Source organism: Sphaeramia orbicularis, chromosome 24 (assembly GCF_902148855.1).
Source record: "Sphaeramia orbicularis chromosome 24, fSphaOr1.1, whole genome shotgun sequence".
Taxonomy (NCBI): domain Eukaryota; kingdom Metazoa; phylum Chordata; class Actinopteri; order Kurtiformes; family Apogonidae; genus Sphaeramia; species Sphaeramia orbicularis.
In genome coordinates this window covers 5,693,065-5,714,486 of record NC_043979.1, presented here as the reverse complement: position 1 = coordinate 5,714,486, position 21,422 = coordinate 5,693,065, and the positions used below count along the sequence as shown (strand labels likewise).

The 21,422-nt window shown below is 38.5% G+C and overlaps 1 protein-coding gene across 3 annotated transcripts in view; it reads right to left on the bottom strand.

The window, feature by feature from the left end:
- Window positions 1-442: 442 nt before the first annotated feature.
- The window catches only part of dse (dermatan sulfate epimerase), a 38,653-nt gene continuing 17,673 nt past the window's right edge, over window positions 443-21,422 (bottom strand). For all 3 annotated transcript variants that reach the window (XM_030127948.1, XM_030127949.1, XM_030127946.1), the window contains exons 4-6: window positions 6,546-6,785; window positions 4,073-4,280; window positions 443-3,127 (exon numbers count right to left, since the gene is read on the bottom strand). In XM_030127948.1, the coding sequence (XP_029983808.1) occupies window positions 1,381-3,127; window positions 4,073-4,280; window positions 6,546-6,785 (2,195 nt within the window). In that variant the 3' untranslated portion in view covers window positions 443-1,380. The remainder of the gene's footprint in view (window positions 3,128-4,072; window positions 4,281-6,545; window positions 6,786-21,422) is intronic.

Sequence of the window (21,422 nt, the reverse complement as noted above, 5' to 3'; positions counted from 1 at the left end):
GGTACCAGGCACAACAAACCCTGCCCCTCATGTGTATTTTGCCCATTATAAGTAAATGGGAAGATTTTAAAAAATTCATAAAACATTTTAACTTTGACCTACCTTTCCCGAAATCTAATCACATCTATTGTGGGTCATTGGCAATCTATAAACCCAGTTCGGTATGAATTCAACCAATGGTTTTACTGCTAAAGTGTTAACAAACAAACAAACTGAACCAAAAACAATACCCCTTGCTTCCTCTTTGGGGGGGGGGGGGGGGGGTAATTAAGCGGAGATTGTTAATTTGACTATATCACAAAAAATCGACAGAAATTCGGGTATGATGCAATTTGCAACAGGTATAATGGTCAACAGTAATGAAAAAGTAATAAAACATATTTTCCCGTCTCAGGAGATGGTTTTACTAATGCTAACATTCTCAGTATTAAAATGCGTTACACCTCCTCTGCCATTGCCATATTTGTAATTGTGTAATTAACTTTCTTCCCCTTCTCTAAAAACTCTACACTTCTTTTTGGCCAATATGTTAATTCAGAGTGGTGCCCTCTGGTGGATTGGTGCCAAATGCTCATTCAAACATAATCTATATTATAAAAGCCAAGTGGCCTCTGTGTGCGTGTGTGTCCAGGGATTCACACAAAATCCGGAAAGAGCTGACTGATGCAGGTTTACATACTTATGTATTTTTGGTTGAGGATGAGACTAGTGAAAACGGCAAGTTAATAGGATCAATGTTTTGGAAAATATTAGTAATTTTGTAATACAATAGCCTTACAATCCCGTTGCTATACCCAGAACACTTTGGCGGTGACTGCTGGACAAATGCGGTACAGCATGCACGAATACACAACAGCATAAAAACTACCACACCTACAACCTGTGGATCCCATGGGTCAACGCGCTAGTGGAAGTATAAAAGACTTTTTTTAAACATCTACCTAAAGTGAACATAAATGGGCCTTAAATATGCAAAACCAATTTGTGCATGGTGAGTCACTTCGTGTCAGAATATTTAGGGGAAAATTTGTTCTTAAATATAGTCTGAAAAAGCATAAATATTATCATGACATTGTATGTCATATTCAGTTGTTTTAGAAATGGCGTCTTTCTCAGAAATTTAAAAAAATTCTGACTAAATTTCTTTCTAAAAATTTTCAGTTAAAATGTCAACTGTTTTATTCCCAAAAATAACTTTATTGTTTTAACACTTTCTGAAAATCTTGAAACAAAACTCTTTTTTTCCTGACAGTGGCCCTAATGCTGCTTTGTAGGATCTGGCTCAGACTGAAGTGTGGGTGGATTTTTGCTTTTTGTCCATCGTGAACAACAGCTACAGTCTGTTACTGGACGACCGTCCTCGACTCCACTCCATTGACGCTAACACTGTGTGTGTGAGCAGGACGAGTACAGGTACAGTAAGATGAAACTGTCGATCAGGAGGATGGTGTAGAAACACCTCTGTGTGTGCAAGCTCCGCCCCCTCTGAAAGCGAGTCAGTAACACAGCCAGCAGCAAAAAGAAAGTGGCGGTGTTCATGAGGAGGAACAGTCGGATGTAGGAGGCTGTGCTGGACAGACCCTCAGCCCCCGCCGTCGCCACCATATGAACTTCCTTAAATTTGCGTCCCTTGACAACACCCCCCTTTCTGTTTTTGCGTCCGTCTGCATAATCTATAAAAGCTCGAGAGTCTGCGTCTTCCTCCTCTGGACTGTCGTCGTATACACGCTTCGACGTCCTTTGCCTCTCCTTCGTCTCACTCAACTCAATCTGTGCAAAAATGTCAGGTAGAGTCTCTGAGAGCTTCTCCCCGAGGTTCACTCTCTTTCCCGCTTTGCCCTTGCCCTGTTTCTTGGACATGGCGAACATCTTCTCAATGGCCTCCTCTGTCTTCTTCTTGTCCGAGAACTGGAGGAGGCGCTCCGCAGTCTTGCGGAAGCTAGCACTGTTCAGGACCCGTCCCAGGATGTGTCGCTCCATCTGCTGGAAGACGGGCTTGACGTGTTGGAGGTTGTCTTCCATCACGTTGACATATTCCTCTACTTCTTCAGGTGAGCTGTCCATCACGGCTGCCGATTTCTCAAATACGATCTTCTTGCGGTCCAGCAGCACCATGGCAAACAGAGGCTTGCTGGTGACCTCTCCAGTCAGTAGGTAGATGGTGTAAGTGTGGTCCTTGGTGGCCAAGTAAATATCCACTCTCTGGTCATCGCCACGAAGGCTGAAGCTCTGAACGTCCACCTCTGGTCCAAAGAAAATGTAGGCCACCCTGGTGTGAGGGTATCGCAATGGCATTGTGACATTCACATAGTTAGAACCATTATAAGGGTACCCTCGAGGGTAATTCCAGTACCCAACAACCCCTTTGTTACTGTAGCCCGTGTCGTCCATCCAGAACATCTTGTACTTTTCCTCACCGTGAGTTACAAACGCCCCATGAACACCATCTATCTTTGTGTCCTGGAACGGCAGCTCTGTGTTGTGAAAGAAGGCGCTCATGGCTCTGGTTGGACTGTCTGGATCCAGGTAAATGTGGTCCACAAGGAGCAGGAGCTGAGGATGCAGGAGGATCAGGTTCCTCTGGAAGCTCCTGACTTTTAATTCTGGATTATAAGCAGAGCTTCCCTCCCCACGGATGAACACCATTCCGTGCCTCTCCATCACAGCTTCCACTCTGCCCTGGGCATCAGCCGCCAACCCCACCTTGTACTTCAACCATTTGGAGTCGCAGGCTTCTGTAACTTGGCCAGCCCATGGCTTAAAGCAACTCCCTGAGACAGCAGAGCCAAACAAGACCGCATTGTTCAGCAAAGTGTATTTGGGTCCATATAGTGCCTCTGTAATAAACGGGACACCGTTGGGTGCAAAGGTGAAAGTGTTCTGATCAGGGTGCTCATGTCCAGCGTTAAAGTTCCTCCACCCTTTGATCCACTCTTTGTACTTGTTTTTGTGGACAATGTCGAATATGGCACGACCTCCAAGCTTCCCAGACTTGAAGGAGAGGAAGGTGTGGTTGGTGTCTGCAGGTAAAGCGCTGCCATAGGTCACCACACCCCAGTCCTCAAAGTAATGGAGTTGGGTTGTTCCAAAATCTGAAGGAGGCTTGGAGATCAGCCCTGGGTCATACCTGCAACACAGAGGATTTAGATCAGGTAGCGTGTGGACTGTTGGTCTAATTTTAAGCTCTAGCCTACTGTCCTAATTTCCTGCCAAACCCAAAACAGACAAAACATACATACATACATACATTTACAAATAAGAATAATAGATTAGATTTATCAAGTACTTTTCTATTAATGCATACTCAAAGTGTGTACATTGGATCCATTATTCATTCACTCACACTTTCACACTCTGGTGGTGGTAAACTACGCTTATAGCCACAGTTTCCCGGGGGCATGCTTACGGAAAAGTGGCTGCCAAACCGCACCAACTGCCCCTCTGATCACCACCAAACATTCACTCGTATACACCAGTGTGAGTAGCAGCACTGGAGGCAAGGTGGGTGAAGTGTCTTGTGGCCAAGGACACAACGGCACATGACTAGGACAGAGCAGGATTTGAACCACCAACCCTCTGGTTACTGGACGATCAGCTCTACCTTCTGAGCCACAGTCCCAAATGCCCTGTGATTTACAAAGAAAGATGCAAATACAAACAAATCCTCAAAATTATCATGTGGCTTTTGCCACAATCTTTCTATGTCTGTGCTGACAATTTTCTTCCAAATGTACAGACTGACTCACAACAAAGTACAAGACATTTGTGAGAAACTGGCCAAAATAAATATGCTGTAACACACTGTGCAAAAAGTCATGTGGTTTTTTTTGTATGGTCCATTTTTTATTTTTGGAAAAGTGTTGTTGCTGAGTAAGTGCGGTTTATTGCACATATGTTTGGTCTTTGATACTTTTTATATTTTTAAACAACACTTTATTAGTTTGTTGTGTGTGTTTTGTATCGTTTGCTACTGAATCACAGAGCATTTGTCCATGTTTTGCCCATTAAGTTTTGTCGGGACATTCTGTTCCTAATAGTCAGATATGTCCTGTTATGAAACTGAGCAGCTCACCAGATGAACTCGGTGTGAAGCGTGCACCATCGCTGGCCTTTACTGGCCTGCCCTGGACCTTCAGTCACCCTGTTTTGGTGAATCAGATCTGCCAGCCAGTTTCCACTGCCATTACGCAGCACATATCGGTCCAGAAAGACCAGCTGGCTCTCTGGTCCATAGAACCAGTTGTAGTTGGAATCTGCAATGGCTATAGTCCTCTGAAAACCTGGTGAAGCCCACAGAGAAAACAGAACATCAGTGGTGTCCAAGCATAGAGAAGACAGACAGAAATACACTTTATTGTATCATAAATAATGGGTAAATCTGACAAATACAAAGCTGCACTGAATCATTCTGAAGTTTGGAGGACAGAAACACACAAAAATATCACTTGATATAAGATGTGGATTTGAAACATCACCACATAAATCTGTCAAAATGCATAATGAACTAAAGTGTCCCCCACAATCGAACCCCAATGTTTTCTGCTGCGATCCAACTCAGTTACAAACCTGGTCCAAACAGTTCAAACTGTTGTTGTTGTGTGTAATTATGTAAGAAAAACCTTGCACAATGAGGATTCTTAGAAACCAGCTATAGACACTAAAGCATGTAATTATACTAAATCATTTTTGAACAAAAAAAAAAAACATAAACAAAATGACATCTTTTTACATGAAATGTGTGTTTAAAGTATTTCTATGCCTTCCAGTGAGCTTTGGAAAAGGAGCACATTGTTAGTGGCATTCATTACAGGATTTGAAGCAATGGTATTACAGGGTAAGCATGGATTATTTGCAATGACTGAGGTGAAATGAACAGCTGGTGAACTACAGTAGGACTCTGCATCAAATACACATGAACAAAGCATGAACTAATATGCACATGAGGACACAACGCTGTAGGTCTTGATTGTTTACTATGAATGGATTTCAGTGACAAGTTTCAGTGACAACAGCCTTTACATTAGTATTTACACATTCACTGTGCAACACTGAACTTGAATGTGAAGGATAAAACTGTGGAATGGTAAATAAACCAATATCTTAACTGTGCAATGTCAATGGCTGATAATAACATGTTTAAACCAGATAATTAACTACCACAAACAGATACAAAACATTCACTTTGTGGGACTTCACACACTCCATACTGGTTTAAAGCAATGGGCCACTAAATATACATAATAACCTCTGTCTGATGTTTAAACTTATTAGGGATGAAAATTATCGATTAATTTATTAATCATTAGTTGGTTGTCCTCGTTGATCAATTAAAGATTAATTGATAAGCGGTGATTTTCCTGTGAACCTGAACTGGACCAATACGACCCCGCATATGTGTGCGTATTTGGGCCTCCTCCTGCCGGCAGGGATGTACCGCTGCCACAAATAGGCAACCTGCAGCATGTGGGACAAAAAGACAGGCCAGTCTGTGTTTCGCTCCACCATGTCCCTAAAGCGATTCTAACTCATCAATGCCACAATCTGGTTGATGACCGGCTGTCCTGGTCCTGGCCGCAGCGTTGCAGTGTGGACAAGCTGGCAGCCTTCAGACAGGTGTGGGACAGGTGGCCAGGGTGACTCCCCCCGATATTAAACCTCAGCGATGAAGCCTAGTTTAGGCTGTGGCATCTCCTTCTGTCGACACCACAAATACCGCAGCGGAAAAGCTTGCTCTATCTATCTATCTATCTATCTATCTATCTATCTATCTATCTATCTATCTATCTATCTATCTATCTATCTATCTATCTATCTATCTATCTATCTATCTATCTATCTATCCATACATCCATACATCCATACATCCATCTATGATACATTATGGAAACCGGTTTAATTACAAGGTGAGTACATTTCCTCTTAATTTTAATAAAAACGTTTTAACTTCTGTTCTTTAGCTTGTATGGTTTCTTACAAAACTGTAACTAAAGTAACTGTTTTTCCAATTACTTTCTATAAACAGTACATAAACACACTTCCAAGAACACACAGCAATCATGGCGTAGTTAAAGAGAATCTGGCCTTGTCTTCCTGTCTGGGGAGGAGAAAGCTGCTATTGTGGCTCTGGATGTGAAGCCGTCCTGGCTGATGTACAGACTCAGATCAGAGGCCATCATTTGGAGGACTGTGAAATAACTGAACCTGACATCTTACTCTGCCCCAGGTCCAACAGCATCCAGGGGGGTATTAACTACACCTATGCATACCCCATACAAAGTCAGAAGAAAAGCTATTCTCTAGTGTGCTTGAGGTTATTTCCAAACCTAATCTAATAAAACCAAGCTTTGGCAGGAGTATTCTCCTCTGGAGTAACTGGATGTGTCAGCCATTCATAGCTGAATAAACACTTGCTTACAGATTGTTGACTTGCTCTGCTTTCAGCCCCCTAAATATACCCACTTCAGTGAGAAGTGGGTCACATGAATTTTCTGCTTTTTAGAAAGCAAACAAGTGTTCCAGACGAAAGTGTGTTGTGTGATAGTTACCGGGCAGGATGGTTCTGTAGAGGAAGGCAAAGTGTTTGAGGAGCCAGGGGTGGTCAAAGTGGCTGATGGCGAAGTGACGCTGCACCAGGAACAGGTACTGAAATAGAGATCTGGTGGTGTAAGTCCCATAAGCCACGCCTTCATACAGGGAACCATCTGTCACATCCTGCAGGAGAATCATGGACTTCTCCATGATGGACAGAACCTGCTTGGTCCACAGGTAGGCCTCCTGGAGGTAACCTGGAGGGTAATAACAGAAGGTTTTACAGGTTAAATACAGAAGAAACCTCATCCTGAGCAGATAATGGACGAGCCATTATCCACCACTGGCAGTAAGGAGGTCTGGACGAACTGTATCCTGCTTTAAGACCCACCTTAAACACCATACTAAGGCAGTGGTTCCACCATCAGAGTACCCCCTACTTGGATCTAAATGCTAAGACCTCCTGTCCCACTAGAGTATTTAGTCCTAAACAAGAGCATTTAGAGGGTTGAAAAATGTAAAATGAATATCTGATATTTACGATTAGGGCTGACCTTGATCTACAAAAATAAAATAAAATTAGAGTGTAAAAATAAATCAATATGTAATATTTAATTGCTTTATTTATAGGTGTGTATTTCACGCACAGCTGGTGATAGGTGCTAGTATTTTGACCAAGTACAAAAAATAATAATGCATATTAACCAATATTGCTGTTAATCATTGACATATGCCAGGCTGCAAAAATAAAATAAAAATAATAATTTAAGTTTCATGTATGTTGAAAAAAAATGTTTTGTGTTTTCTGCATCAAAAAATATGATTTGATGCCAACATGACATTCAAAGGATTAAAAAAAATTGACAGTTATTGAGTATTTGGTATTTTTGTTTATGGCTCAAGTTGATGAATTATGAAAAAAATGTAAAATTTAAAAACAAACTGTATAAAAAAAAAGACATTCCGAAAGCGCTGCGCGAACTAAGTGCTTTCAGTGGTTTAGAAGGGCCTCCCTGGGCAGGATACTGGGAGGTTAAGTTAAAGTTGTATATTTGGATGTAGGTCTACTTTATTTACAAATGTTTGGATATGAGTGCTCAGTCTGAGTGTTAAACTCAAATGGAGTACAGCACTGGGTGACACAATTATAATTTATCAGAATACCCTTTAACATCATGATAACAGTAAATGTTGGGATATCAAATATGAGGTTGTTTCAACTTGGTGGCACATGCAATTTCCAGGGTATTCGTGCAAAGTATGAATATGGGTTACATTTTGCACATGGTTTCCATAAATCAGCAAGAAGCTTTACTAAAACTAGAATGTGAATGAAGAATAAAAGCTGCCGAAAATAAACAACATATCTTTCCATGAACAGAGACAGTAGTAGACCTCAGTACAGGTAAGGGTCTTTAACCCTCAAAGATCTAAAGGCATCTACTGATATAAAATTTTAACCAACTTTGAATGTCTAATCCTATCAATACAATGAAATAATTGAGGTCAAATGCATGTCTTTTTGAATACATTCATAGTCTCTGCAGTGAACATGGAAACATCACTGTCTTCTGCGACATTGGTTCATCAATAAAACCAATGTAGTGTGACAAATGACAGTGGCTGCAGGCACTTGACATGTTTTCTTCAATTTTCTGTATTTTGATATAATAACCTTTCAATTTTCCAAGCTTTTACAAAACATCTATACCACTGGTGTCAAACATGTGGCCTGGGGGCCAAATCCAGCCCGCCAAAGGGTCCAGTCCGGCCCTTGGGATGAATTTCTGAAATGTAAAAATTACACTGAAGATTAGGGCTGGGTAAAAAAATCGATTTAATCGATCTTACATCGATCTCATTTTAATTTTGCATAATCGATTAATAGTGGATGAGACTGATTTTTCAGAGCAGGACTGAGAGTATGCGGAACCGCAGGCGGCTCCATCTTGCAAACCCCTGGGGAAGACTTGGTCTCGCACGCGGAAAAGACGCGGTGGGGAAACCTCCTCCGCTGGAGGTCCTCTGGTCTCAAACTCGAACCTGCCGTGTGAAGGAACTGGCTGCCCGGCGAGTTGCGGAAGCTGGTTGTTCTTGGAATAACAACTTGGATCCATATACTATCACCTATGGTTGAGTATGGAGTTAGAGGAGGAGTATGACGACAATGTCCAACCGCTACGCTACCACCCCCACCCCCCCGCTCCCCGACCAACATTCACGGAGCGTGTGCATCCCCCAGCCCCGCTCCACTCCGACCAACAATCACAGATCGCACCCCCACACACACACCCCCACCCCACCCCCAGTGAGTAGAAGCCTCCAGCCGTAAAACAGAATAAAGATGACAAAGTCCATTCTGAGCCACTGTCCTGTTCATTATTTAAGAGCACATTCAGCAATTTATTGCTGAAATGTCATATTTATTTCCTTTCTAATATCAATACTGATATCAGTATTGATGTGTTGCATGACTGCAGTACTCAAATAATTAGGTTACAACTCAAAATTGTACTTTGGTATCACTAAATTACTCTCAATCAATCAATTAATACTGAATCGAATTGATATTGAATCGAATCAAATCGAATTGTGATTAATCGATTCAGAACCTTATGAATCGAAATCAAATCAATTATGGAAATTGGCCATGATACCCAGCCCTACTGAAGATATTAACAATCCTTTTAGTTCAGGTTCCACATTCAAACCAATTCAATCTCAAGTAGGTCAGACCAGTAAAATACTATAAAAATAACATATAAATAATGACAACTCTAAATTTTTCTGTTTGTAAATGTAAATTTTTTTATGTATTTACACTAAAACAAAGATTAATTTCACAAAAAATGTGAATGACCTGAAAAAATATGAGCAACCTGAAATATCTTAAGAGAAGTAAGTACAATTTTAACAAGATTCCATCTGTTACTAAATGTTTTGTGTTTGTAGATCCACTGTGATTGTAAGTTATAAATAATGAACATGTGTAAATGATAAACTGAGGCAGAATATTGTTAAAATTACACTTATTTTTTCAGTTTGTTCATGTTATTCACATTGTTTGAAAGGATAGTTTGTAGATGTTAAACCTTTTCATAATGTAAATTTACTTTTTCACTCTAAAACATAGAGAAAAGTTTGGAGTTGACATAATATAACACAATAATATATACATTTTACTGGTTTGGCCCAATTCAGATCAAATTTAGTTGAATGTGGCCCCTGAACCAAAATGAGTTTGACACCCCTGATCTATACGATCAGTAAATTAAATATAAGAAAATACCTGATTTTCACAGCAAAAATGCAAAGCATAATATTATAATATATGGTGATAAATCACTTGGTTGGTAAAGTGATTTACATCAATGGTTAAATGTAAAGAAAAAAAAATCACTTGGAATCCAATCCAATCCAACTTTATTTGTAAAGCACTTTAAAACAACCGCAGTGGACCAAAGTGCTGTAAAGAAGAATAAATAAAACAAAAATAAAAGAATAAAATACAAGAATAGATGAAAAAACATAAAAAGCTGTCCAATTTAAAAACAACAAAAAATAAAGTCACCACAAAACATAGTTCTGGGTCTTTATGGGTTAAAGCGTTATGATAATTAAGACTACGTTCACAGTTCACACCACGACCCTAAAAGACACACTGTGTACTTCAAAGTCACCGCAACCTCATGATTCAGCCTGTATGTGTGTTACCTCACTGTGTTTATTCTGAATGGAAATGATGAAAAACAGCATCACAGTAAACAAGGTGTTCTCAGTGTGTTACCTAAGGAAACCTTTAACACTCCTTCCACACATACCTTTGAGCTGTGTATGGAAAGCATGACACCACTAGGGCTGCACACGACTACACTATGCCAACTATACTCCCCTCACACACACACACACACATGCACACAAACACAAACACACACACACACACACACACACACACACACACACACACACACACTGGATCACACACATAGAGTTTACTATGAGAACAAGTGACCACATAAACACTCCAGTCTTAGTTCATTGAGCAATCTCTGGGCCATTGATATTAACTAGACTCCCCCACCCCTCCAGTGAGCCAGGCCAGTCCCCAGCGACTGTCCCGAACACTGTTTAGTTTGGGTTTGGGGACTGCTGGTCTACACAGATCGGGTATTTACTATCAAACAGGAACCTCTGGTGGGTACAAAGACCACATTTACACAAACAGAGCTCATACACCCCTGGGACAGTGAGGGCTTCAGGATGCTTCAGTCACTCTCCTCAACTTTAAACAATTATTTACAGATCAGCTCATGTCAATCAATAGCCTCAGAAATGCTGAATAAATAGGCACATAAATTAATTTGTAGTCAGAACTAGTACTTTTGGTCACTTAGGAGCAGGACAAACTTAAAACTGGCATTTTTTTTAATTTGATTCGATTCAATGTTTATTTGAGTATGTGAAAAAAATTGTAAAAATGTGAAAAAAAAAATTTGTCTGAAAATGACAAATAACTTGTCCTTTATTCCAAAACCAGCTGGAACAAAAAACAGATTAGATTAGATTTAATTTATTGGTCCCCGTGGGGAAATTCGTCTTCACTGACTGAAAACATTACAGGAAAAAAAAAGACATTACGTAACATTACAAAAAAAAAAAAAAAAAAAGTACACAAAAGTATGAAAGGATATGTAAGAAATATCTATATAAAAATAACAACAGCATAAAACAAGTCAAACGACATCTACACACAAAATGTGCACTGCAGTCTTCAACACATTTGGATCCAACTTACTAACAACTTAAGAACAATCCTGGCATCGTGTGTGTCATGATAAGCATTCGTGTGAAACAACAGTGGAACCAATGTGTAGCGGCAGAGAAATTAGGGAAACAACTCTTCAATTCTGGAAAATTGTAATAATTTTTTTTTAATCGATTTGAGTTGATTAATCAATTAATTGCTTCATCTCCAATACAAACTACTTTCTCCTAAATGTAACATTGTCATGTAGCATTGCTAAGCTGAATATGATTCCATCAGTCAAAGTTTATTTAGAAAGCGCCACATCATAACAAAAGTTATCCCGTGATGACACTTTACATTTAGAGCTGGTCAAATCAGACTCTTAAGTCTGATGGCTGAATACATCCCAGTACTGTTATACAATTGCTTATTATAAATATGGGTCTCTCCGTGAAACTGGGTTTATTTTGGGACCTGGCACTTTGCAGCTTTTTAGACCCAATAACAAAAGACAAATTTAGACATTTTCCCCCAGGATGTACCTAGGGCTGATCAAGGTTATTATCGTTAAGGAAAACTAACGAAATGATGAAAACTAGAATTGAAAAAACCTTTTTGTTAACTGAAATAAATAAAACTATAATTAAAAGAAAAAAAACAATAACTAACTGAAACTGTATTGTGTGCTTACAAAACTAACTAAAATGTATAAAAATTATGGATAAAATTGCCCTTGTTTTCGTCTTTGTCAATGTCGGATTGATACGAAAGCGATTTATTTTGCTCTAGCTATTTTAGCTAGTGGCACCATACGGTACTTCACGGTCCGTCACTTCTCGTCACTTGTCGTTTAAAGTTGTCTTCTCACGCCCACTCTACCTGGCAACATGGAGACTAAAGTTGGGAGAAAGCAGCAGAGTCCTGTATGGGATTTATTTGAATACGACGGCGAAGAAGATAAAAGATACAACAAAACTAAAATTAACACTAAAACTAAAACTAAGCATTTAGAAAAAAATGAAAACTAATACAAACTAGCAAACCTGCTCTAAAAACGGATTAAAACTAACTGAATTAGAGAAAAAAGTAAAAACTAAATAAAACTAAACAATAATGAAAAATCCAAAACTATTATGACCTTGGTGATGACCTCAGATAAATACAGAAAAATTATACACTTGCTCTGAGCCATCGCATAATTAATGAATTTATAATGAAATACTGGGTCCAAAAATAGGACCAAAATTGGGACAGGAAAAACTACCAAGGTGTCAGTGCATTTTATCTTGAAAACATGGCTTGGAATGGTCTTATATAGACCATAAATAAAGACACTGTGTTAAATTTGAGAATCCTAGTGGTTTTTCTAATCCAGACATGCAGGTTTTTCATAAATCAGCAGTCTAATTTGAGGTTTCGTGCGTAACCCATTGTGTCCACTCGTGTTACGCATGGAATCTGCCCATTTAAATACAAATAAATCGCAAGTGATTTTGCAACAGCTGTCATTTTTGTGAAACACTCTGCCTTGCATATTTACTTCGATTCCCAAAATGTACCTGGGAGAGAATAAAAAGATATTTGAAAAAATAGTAGCATGTAATTTTCGTGTCCATTTTACCTCAGTTACATCAGGGTAATCATTGCATGCAGAATCATTTGTCCACTGCTGGAATACTAACTAGTCATAATTCCAGGGGAAAACTCAGATATCACTGTTTGTGGATTTGCCTTGTGTAATACAGGGGTTGGACAAAATAATGGAAACACCTTCACCTCAAGATGATAATGCCCCAATCTATACAGCTAGAATTGTTAAAGAATGGCATGAGGAACATTCTAATGAAGTTGAGCATCTCGTATGCCCGGCACAGTCCCCAGACCTCAACATTATTCAGCATTTATGGTCAGTTTTAGAGATTCAAGTAAGACGTCAATTTCCACCGCCATCGTCTCTAAAAGAGTTAGAGGGTATTCTAACTGAAGAATGGCTTAAAATTCCTTTGGAAACAATTCACAAGTTGTATGAATCAATACCTCAGAGAATTGAGGCTGTAACTGCCGCAAAAGGCGGACCTACACCATATTAAATTATATTTTGTTGATTCTTTAAGGTGTTTCCATTATTTTGTCCAACCCCTGTAGTGTGGGTATTGGGAAAAAAACCTGAAAGAAAAAGATGGGGGAGTTCATTATAGAAACCCGGTGTCTGTGTTACATGCAGACTTTTGTATGCGCATGTCAAATAGTTAGATAAAATAGTTTCTCTTTTATCTCAGTAAATATTTATTTTAAAATAGACCCGAAGCCCTTCCAAACTTGCTTCATAACATTAGTCTACATCTTGTCTTTCCTGCTTTTAGGGACCAGTTTCATAGAAACACCCATATCTAAAAAAAATAAATAAATAAATTAATTAATTAATTAAAAAAAAATTAAGATTTAGAGTTTTATTGAGTTAAGTCACAAATGCTCTCGTTGCAGCATATTCGCCTAAGAGGTTTGTTATAGTAGTTGTTGGCTGACTAAATGCTAACTAGCAGCCTTTAGACAACCATTGTAAATTCATTTTGAGAGCTGAAAACACAACTAACGATCAGCTCAAGATTATGTGCCAAGCAGATATAAGAAACTGAAACAAGGGTTAAAAAAAAAGTAAAAATCTGAGGGTTCTTTCAGCTCTGTTTTGGGTCACACCATCTCTTTCTTTGTTTCCCTTTCTTTTAGGTCTGTGCACTTGAATCATTACCTTGTGAACAAAACATCCAGAGCAATGATGGGGGAAAAAAAAATCAGATTCTGGTTTGTCACTTCTACCCGTGCCTTTTACAAGACATGTTTGAACTGTTGTGACTGTTGTGATCTTGTAAACTCACTCATTGCTTCACTTTATCAAGAGCTGTCGACAATTATATCCCCTCAGCTCAAGATATTGTATCAAGCGTGCATTTCCTGTGAAAAGTCCTGTAGTAAATGACACATTTTATATTCCCAGAGGTACTTATATCACTTAAGAGAAAAGGGAAAGAAAAAGAAAAACAGAAAAAAAAAACTTTGTAGTCAGCATGAGTAATGACAGCAACTATGACTGAACAAAGAACAGCTCTATGTGCTGGAAGTCAAACGTCATCACAACCCAAACTCCTTGGAAATCGACATCAAATAGCAATACCACAAAATGACTCACTACATTATGGCACACATTAAAAAATTCAGTAATGCGAAACACTACACTATGACACAAACTGCGTGTCCTCTTAGTTTTTCTCTAATGTTTACAACATTTTTTCGAACAAATTTTCAATGCATGAATTTTCATTTTCCCCTAAGACTGGCCTAACATTTATTATCAAATGGTTACTTCTCATTTGAAATGGCTTAGTGATAGCTGCAAAAACTGTAAAACTACATACATTCTTTTCTATTAATGATTTTAAAAGTATCATGGAGAATGCAGTGAAGAAGGAATGTCACTGTTTTTCTTGATGCCATTATGGTTGAATAGTTGTTACTGTGTTTTATTGTTAATTGAGTATCATGTATGTGTTTTAAATTGTTTGGACTTTGTATGGCTGCTACCTTGGCCAGGTCTCCCTTGCAAAAGAGATTCCTAATCTCAATGGGATTGAATAGGGGGTTAAATGGGGTTAAATAAAGGTAAAAGAAAAAAAAAAAGAAAAAAAAGAAAAAAAGTGAAAGTTGAGTTTTGCGTGATAAGTTGTGCCAAAGACCTGTCAAAATTGCTGAACATAAGATAAGATAAGATAAGACTTTATTCATCCCACCATGGGGAAATTTCACAGTTAGCAGCGGCAAAAAATACAACAGCTAGTGCAGTTAAAAAGACCACAGACAAGTGAAAAAAAAGAAACTATGAAGAGAAAAATAAGACATTTGGTATTGGTATAAATATAGAATTAGAAATTAAAAATTAAATATTATTTACGTATTTACATCAACATCATCAACATCCTTGGACTCTAACAAGCACTTAAAAATATCATAAATTTAAATAGTTAGAGTTTTAAGATATAGTTTTGTTGAACAATAACAGCAACAAGTCACAGTTGTGGAATAATTACTAAGAAGCAGCAGCAGCAGTAAAAATAACCACAGAGTCACTAACTAACTTCAACTAAACGGCAAAAACACACTTAGATTCCTAACAATAACTACCAAGTTACACTACACAGGAAAAGAAAAGTAAAAATAGTAAAACAGCACAGTATTTGATATAACCAATGTTAACATGCAAGAAGCTCATAGTGTTGGGGAAGCCATCTTAAAACTGTGGTAAAGAAACAAGCTAATTTTATTGGAATTAAGCAATAACCATAACATTTTTACAGAGCCAAGCTACAAGCACAAATTACTAGAAAATATAAAACACAAGCATTATTCCACAACAGTAAACATTACAGTTAATGCTGATTATATAGACCTTTATCACACTTGCCAGAAATACGTTATTGTCATGGAAAAGGACTTCCTGCCAAGCATCAACACAGTGGGGAATATTTTTTGGGGCATTTCATGTTTGATGCAGGTTCTCGTGTCATTACGGTATCACAATCCAGTTATCCCCTAACCCTAGGATGTAGAATGTAACCCCGGCCCAGGTGAAATGCCCACAAAAATAGGAATGCCCAACACAGTGAGACAAAATGGATAAGAGAGCACACAATCTGTCTGATTTGCCAAATATTACATTTGGTGATGTTGCAAGGTTCATTGAAGAAAACTCTGTAGCCAAAAAGAACAAAATCAATAAAGGGTACACATTTTTCCACGTGGAATTTGTCCATAAATCTCAAGTTAAGTAGAGAATGATCAGGTTATTACTGAACTGCTGGCTAGAATGACATGTCATTCGCATGTTTACTTTATTTACTAATGTACAGTCGACCTTACTAAAGCATCATAGTCTGCTTTGAATGAAGCATCATGGCATCAATTTGTTCTGTTTAGGGTTGTCCAAGTAGAGTCTTCTATGTAGCGACAGTAATGTTACCCCAGTGCTAACCTTTTTTTCAGGTAACGTTTCTGTTTATGTACGTGTGTGTCTGTCATCTTTGTAGCAATTGTACTAGGTTTTTGTGAGAGTTAGGGTTAGTTAATAGTTACTTTCAGATGTGAAATGTCTGGTGCAGAAATACGTACTGCCCTTTTTAATCACAAACTTTGGTCCCTCATCCCGCCAGATCGCCTGAATCCATTTCTGCCTAACCTCACTGTCCAAAAGGAAAAAAATGAAAAGACAGATACGGCTGTTTTGGGGCAGAACAAGAACAACCTGGAATGCTACAAAAACTCTTGTTCTTCACTTGCGCTGTAGTTGCCCTGATAGGCGAGGAAGTAGAATTACGCAATGATTGTGCATTTCCGGTCAAAAATACAGAAGTTTTGAAAAGGTCCATTGTCAGAGCCACACCTCAGCTGTTTAACATTAGCTAACATTAGCTTCCATGCTGGTAATGATAGTAATGAAACCTTCAACTGTTACTTCAAACCATAACATGCAAAATACTAAGAACACAAACTAATTGTATTAGTATTACGCAGTAATCACACCGCAGTTTTGTTTTAACTGTTCATCTGTTCATTGTTTAATTCTTAAATGAAAATACACTGCAGCATTTGGACACAACTAAGTCACTTTCTGAACAATGAACAAGTAGCATTGCTAAATCCCACAAACAATAACATACAATCATTTTAAATCATGTTGTTACTGCAGTTCTTATTAAACTTTCAAACATTTCTCCATAGAAAATAACATTAAATCAGGGACTAAAGCATCAGGGTGTTGATAAGACAGACTGAGGACACAAGAACACAGCAGAGAACTGTGGATAAACTGTACACTGTTCTACAGGATTCAGCTTCAAGGCACAAATAAGCAAATACCTGCATCCGGAATGCACATCTGCTTTCCTCTACTTATATAAACCAAGTCTGTCAGTCAAACCCACAGAGTTTTCATGTAAGAGGCACACTGTTACTGTTAGAAAAACAAAGACATAGAGCTAAATGTCAGTCAGAGACATCTATATAAACATAAGGATATGTCCAGTGGGTTTATACATGTTTGTACAGAATCTTTTGTGCTAATGAGCTCAATGAATAGATAATACCATTTGTAGGACAAATCTAGTGCTGATGCTTGTCTTGTTACAGGTTCAGTTCAAATCAACAGATTTATCCTTTGAGGTATGCATCAAAAACCACACAAAATTCCCATGTTTTCCACATTTCCACATGTAGACATAAAGGATATGAGTTGCCACATGCTAGAATATTGGTTTCACACGGAATCCCGTTGGGTTAACAGAATTTTATTGTTTCCTTTCATGTATAGTAGACTGTCATGGCTTCTCATATTCTATTTTGTTCTGACTTTGTCTCATGACAAACTCAAAATACAGTGACATGCAGAATCTCAGTCTTGACAGCATGACAACGTATTTCTATTGAGCAGTTTTGATTTTGAACAATGAGCAGAGAATCTGTTTGTTCCTGCTCTACCTTTCTCATTCTGTGCTTCTGGTCCTGATGCAGTGTCTCAGCTCAATCCAAAACAAAGGTTAATAACACAAAACATGACTTGAATGCAAGTCATGATAAACTGAACCAACATAAACACTTCAGCTCCGGTGCTTCACACCTTACTGATAAGAAAGAAATGCAGAAGTTCAACATGATCTTAACTCCTTTCAAGTCCATCAACAAAACATATACAAAATCCTGCAAACTGCTCCAGCATTGACACAGCGAATAAACGCCATAAACAGACTTATGTAAACTCAGACCAACTGTGGAAGGAGGAATAAGGGAGTCTGTGAAGAAACGTGGGGAAGATAGAGGCATTGGTACAGACGGAGGTGAAACGATTAATCGATTAAATGATTAATTGACTTGAATCAAATTAATAAACTATTTGATTATAATTTTCCTCAATCAAAGCTTTGTTTCCTTTATTTCGCTGCCATTAAATATTGGTTCCGCTGTTGTGTTTCACATGAACACTTATTGTGACTCACATGACGCCAGGATCAACACACAGTTGTATGTCACAGTCTGCCCTTGCCGCTGTCCTCTCCTCTCCCTCACCTTTCCACACCTCATCAATCAGATCGGTTTCACCTGTCACCCAGCTGTCCCTAATCAGTGGGTCAGAATATTAGCAGGGCAGATTCAAACACCCAGTGCCAGATTGTCTTGGATTCGACCTGACTCTCCAGTATTTCTCCTGTTGCAGATCCTGCCTGTTTTGACCTCTTCTCCTCACCTCAGCCCTAGTAACCTGACCTGCCTTTCTGTCAGTGACGATGAGATCAGCGTTTTTTGGATTTTTGTGTTCTGGTTCTTGACCACTTCTCCTCACCTAAGCCCTGGTAACTTTACCAGCCTTTCTGTCTGTGACCACAATTCCTGTGTTATTGGATTTCCTGTGCCGTCTGCCTGTGATGACTTGGCGTCATCATTCACCAACTGCCATCAAAGGGTGAGCTATAGACCCAGTGGTTCTGCCTGTCATGTGGCCGAGTGGCAATGACAGCAGCTGCTGTGCTAGAGCCACAGATTCGAATCTGGGAAATTCACCTGATCTCCGATTGTCTCTACACACTACTACTGTTTAAAAGACTTTCTGATTAACACTTGCTGTTGCCTGCAAGTTCAGAACTTTCAAAATAAATTCTACCTCTTCACCAAAAGAACTGTTGTATTTGGGTCCTCCATTTCCACCACCCATCACAGTTGGATACAAATATGTTGAAGTCTGCAGTGCACATTTTGTTTTGTAGATGTCATTGGACTTATTTGTTGTTTCTCTATAGAGATTTCATTTATACTATTATTTCTGTGTAGACTTTTTTTTTTTTTTTTTTAAATATCTTTTACTTCAATACTTATTGTGGTGGTGGTTTCAGCTGGTTCTGGAATAAAGGACAAGTTGTCACTTTCACTTCTTCCAACTATTCAAAACCACTTGATTGCAGAAAATAACAGATTAATTGATTACAAAAACCAACTGCTGCAGCTCTAGTCTGTGACCACACATCTTTTGTGGAATATGGAAAAATTGATCAAGACATGAGTAACTGACTCTGAAAAGTTTTGCGGTTTGCAGCTAATAGCCAAGTTGATGTCGGACGTTTACATGTCAGAAAACTGATGGAAGAACAACTCATGTATGTTATCGGAAAACGGTATTACAGTGATGGAGACAGACTAATATTTGGATGTAATGTCATCGACACAGGGAGTAAGTGATACATACACAGTGCTGGAATGCGGGCAGGCCTCTGCACAGTGTCAGACATGATCCCTGAGTAGCTCTCCTAAACCAAGCAGTTACACTGAGACACTTGCAAATACATCATGCATTTGCAATCTTAAGGAGCTATTTTTCTCAGCCCTGCTTAGTAGGAGACTATCATCCCCACATGACGTCTACTGTAAAGCACACTTTTTCAAATAAAATAGTCTCCAAAGCCTGGAGCTCAGTCACTTTTTCCTTAGGCACAGCACAAGTTCAAATGAAGCAAAATGGTCACGCTAGAAGTCTCCTGAGTGTTCACACAGCTTTGCACCCAGTTGTACCCGCTACAAAAGGCTTTGAATCAAACCGCTGGAACCACTGTGGTTTACTGTAAACCAGCTGTCATCGAATCCACATCAGGACTGGATCAGGCTGTACAGCCGGTGCTCAGCTTCCTATGGCCTGGTCCTCTCTCCCTAAATATTAACTCCAGGAAACTGATTCAAAATACACAACTATGTGCTCATGTCGAGTCAGGAGGTAAGACTGCAGTGGAAACCTAATGCACAGTGTGACAAAGGTATGTGGAGAACAATTACAAAGGATTAAGAGCAGCGATGGAACATATCCTCAGGCCAACAGCAGAGACTAACACCATTTATGAACCAAGTCTGAACATGTCAGACATTCATTAAAGCTCTTCAACTTTTCAGATAATAAAGATATTCATCCACAGGACACTAATCTAAAAAATCTTAAACTAAAAGTAGTATTAAAACAATCATTTTATTAATTGCAATGAAAATATAAGGGATGGTTGAAAGTGCACAAAAATACAATGAACAATGCAACACGAACTAAAACTGACAGCAGCTAATATCAGCTTCATTTTCGCCCAGTGTTAATATTTTACAGTATATTTTGCTTTAATTCTACCTTTTTATAACACTACCTCTCATATATACAGTATGTACTTTATTTGTTTCAGTTGTTTGTCATTTTTCTGTTATTCCCTGTGTTAAACTGTCACGTATTACAACATTTAAACACTAAAATTAAATTTAAAAACTTGCTAAAACAAGCCAGTTCCTCAAATTAAACTAAACCTACTATATATTTGCTGTCTTTTTTTTTTTATAGCTATGCATACCTGGCTACAGCATGCAACTAGCTAATAGCTAAATCTAGAGAAGTACATCTTACCTCTATGAAATTTTTTTTTGTACATGGTCCCTGTTAAAGGAAACTAGGCAAAACTAAATTTACAAAACATACTAAAAGTAACTGAACCAAGTGAAGAAGTGGGCAGGGCTTACCAATACCCCAGGGCACAACACTGTGCCCATCCTACTCACTGATACCCTGCTTTTCAGGGATTTGGAATTTTAAATTAAAGATAATTGTACATTAGATAAAACAAAATTACTGTCCTTTTTGGGTAATTCAGTTAAACCAAGACAAACACTATTACCCCGCCCCAAAAGGAGAGGCAGGGGGTATTGTTTTTGGTTCAGTTTGTTTGTTAGTTAACAATCTAGTTGCAAAACTATTGGTTGAATTCATACCAAATTGGGCTTATTGATTGCCAGTGACCCATGTTACATTTTGGGAAAAGTAGGTCAAAGTTCACATTTTTTATGAATTAAACCCCCCCCCCCCCCCCCCCCCCCCCCTCCCCATTGACTTATAATGGCCAACATTTCAAATGTCTGTAGCAGCAAAACTATTAGCTGAATTCATACCAAATTGAGTTTATAGATTGCCAGTGACCCAGAACAGATATGATTACATTTTGGGAAAAGTTGGTCAAAGTTCCAATTTTGTATAAATTTTTAAAATCTTTTTTTTTTTTTTTCATTTACTTATAATGGGCGAAATTTCAAA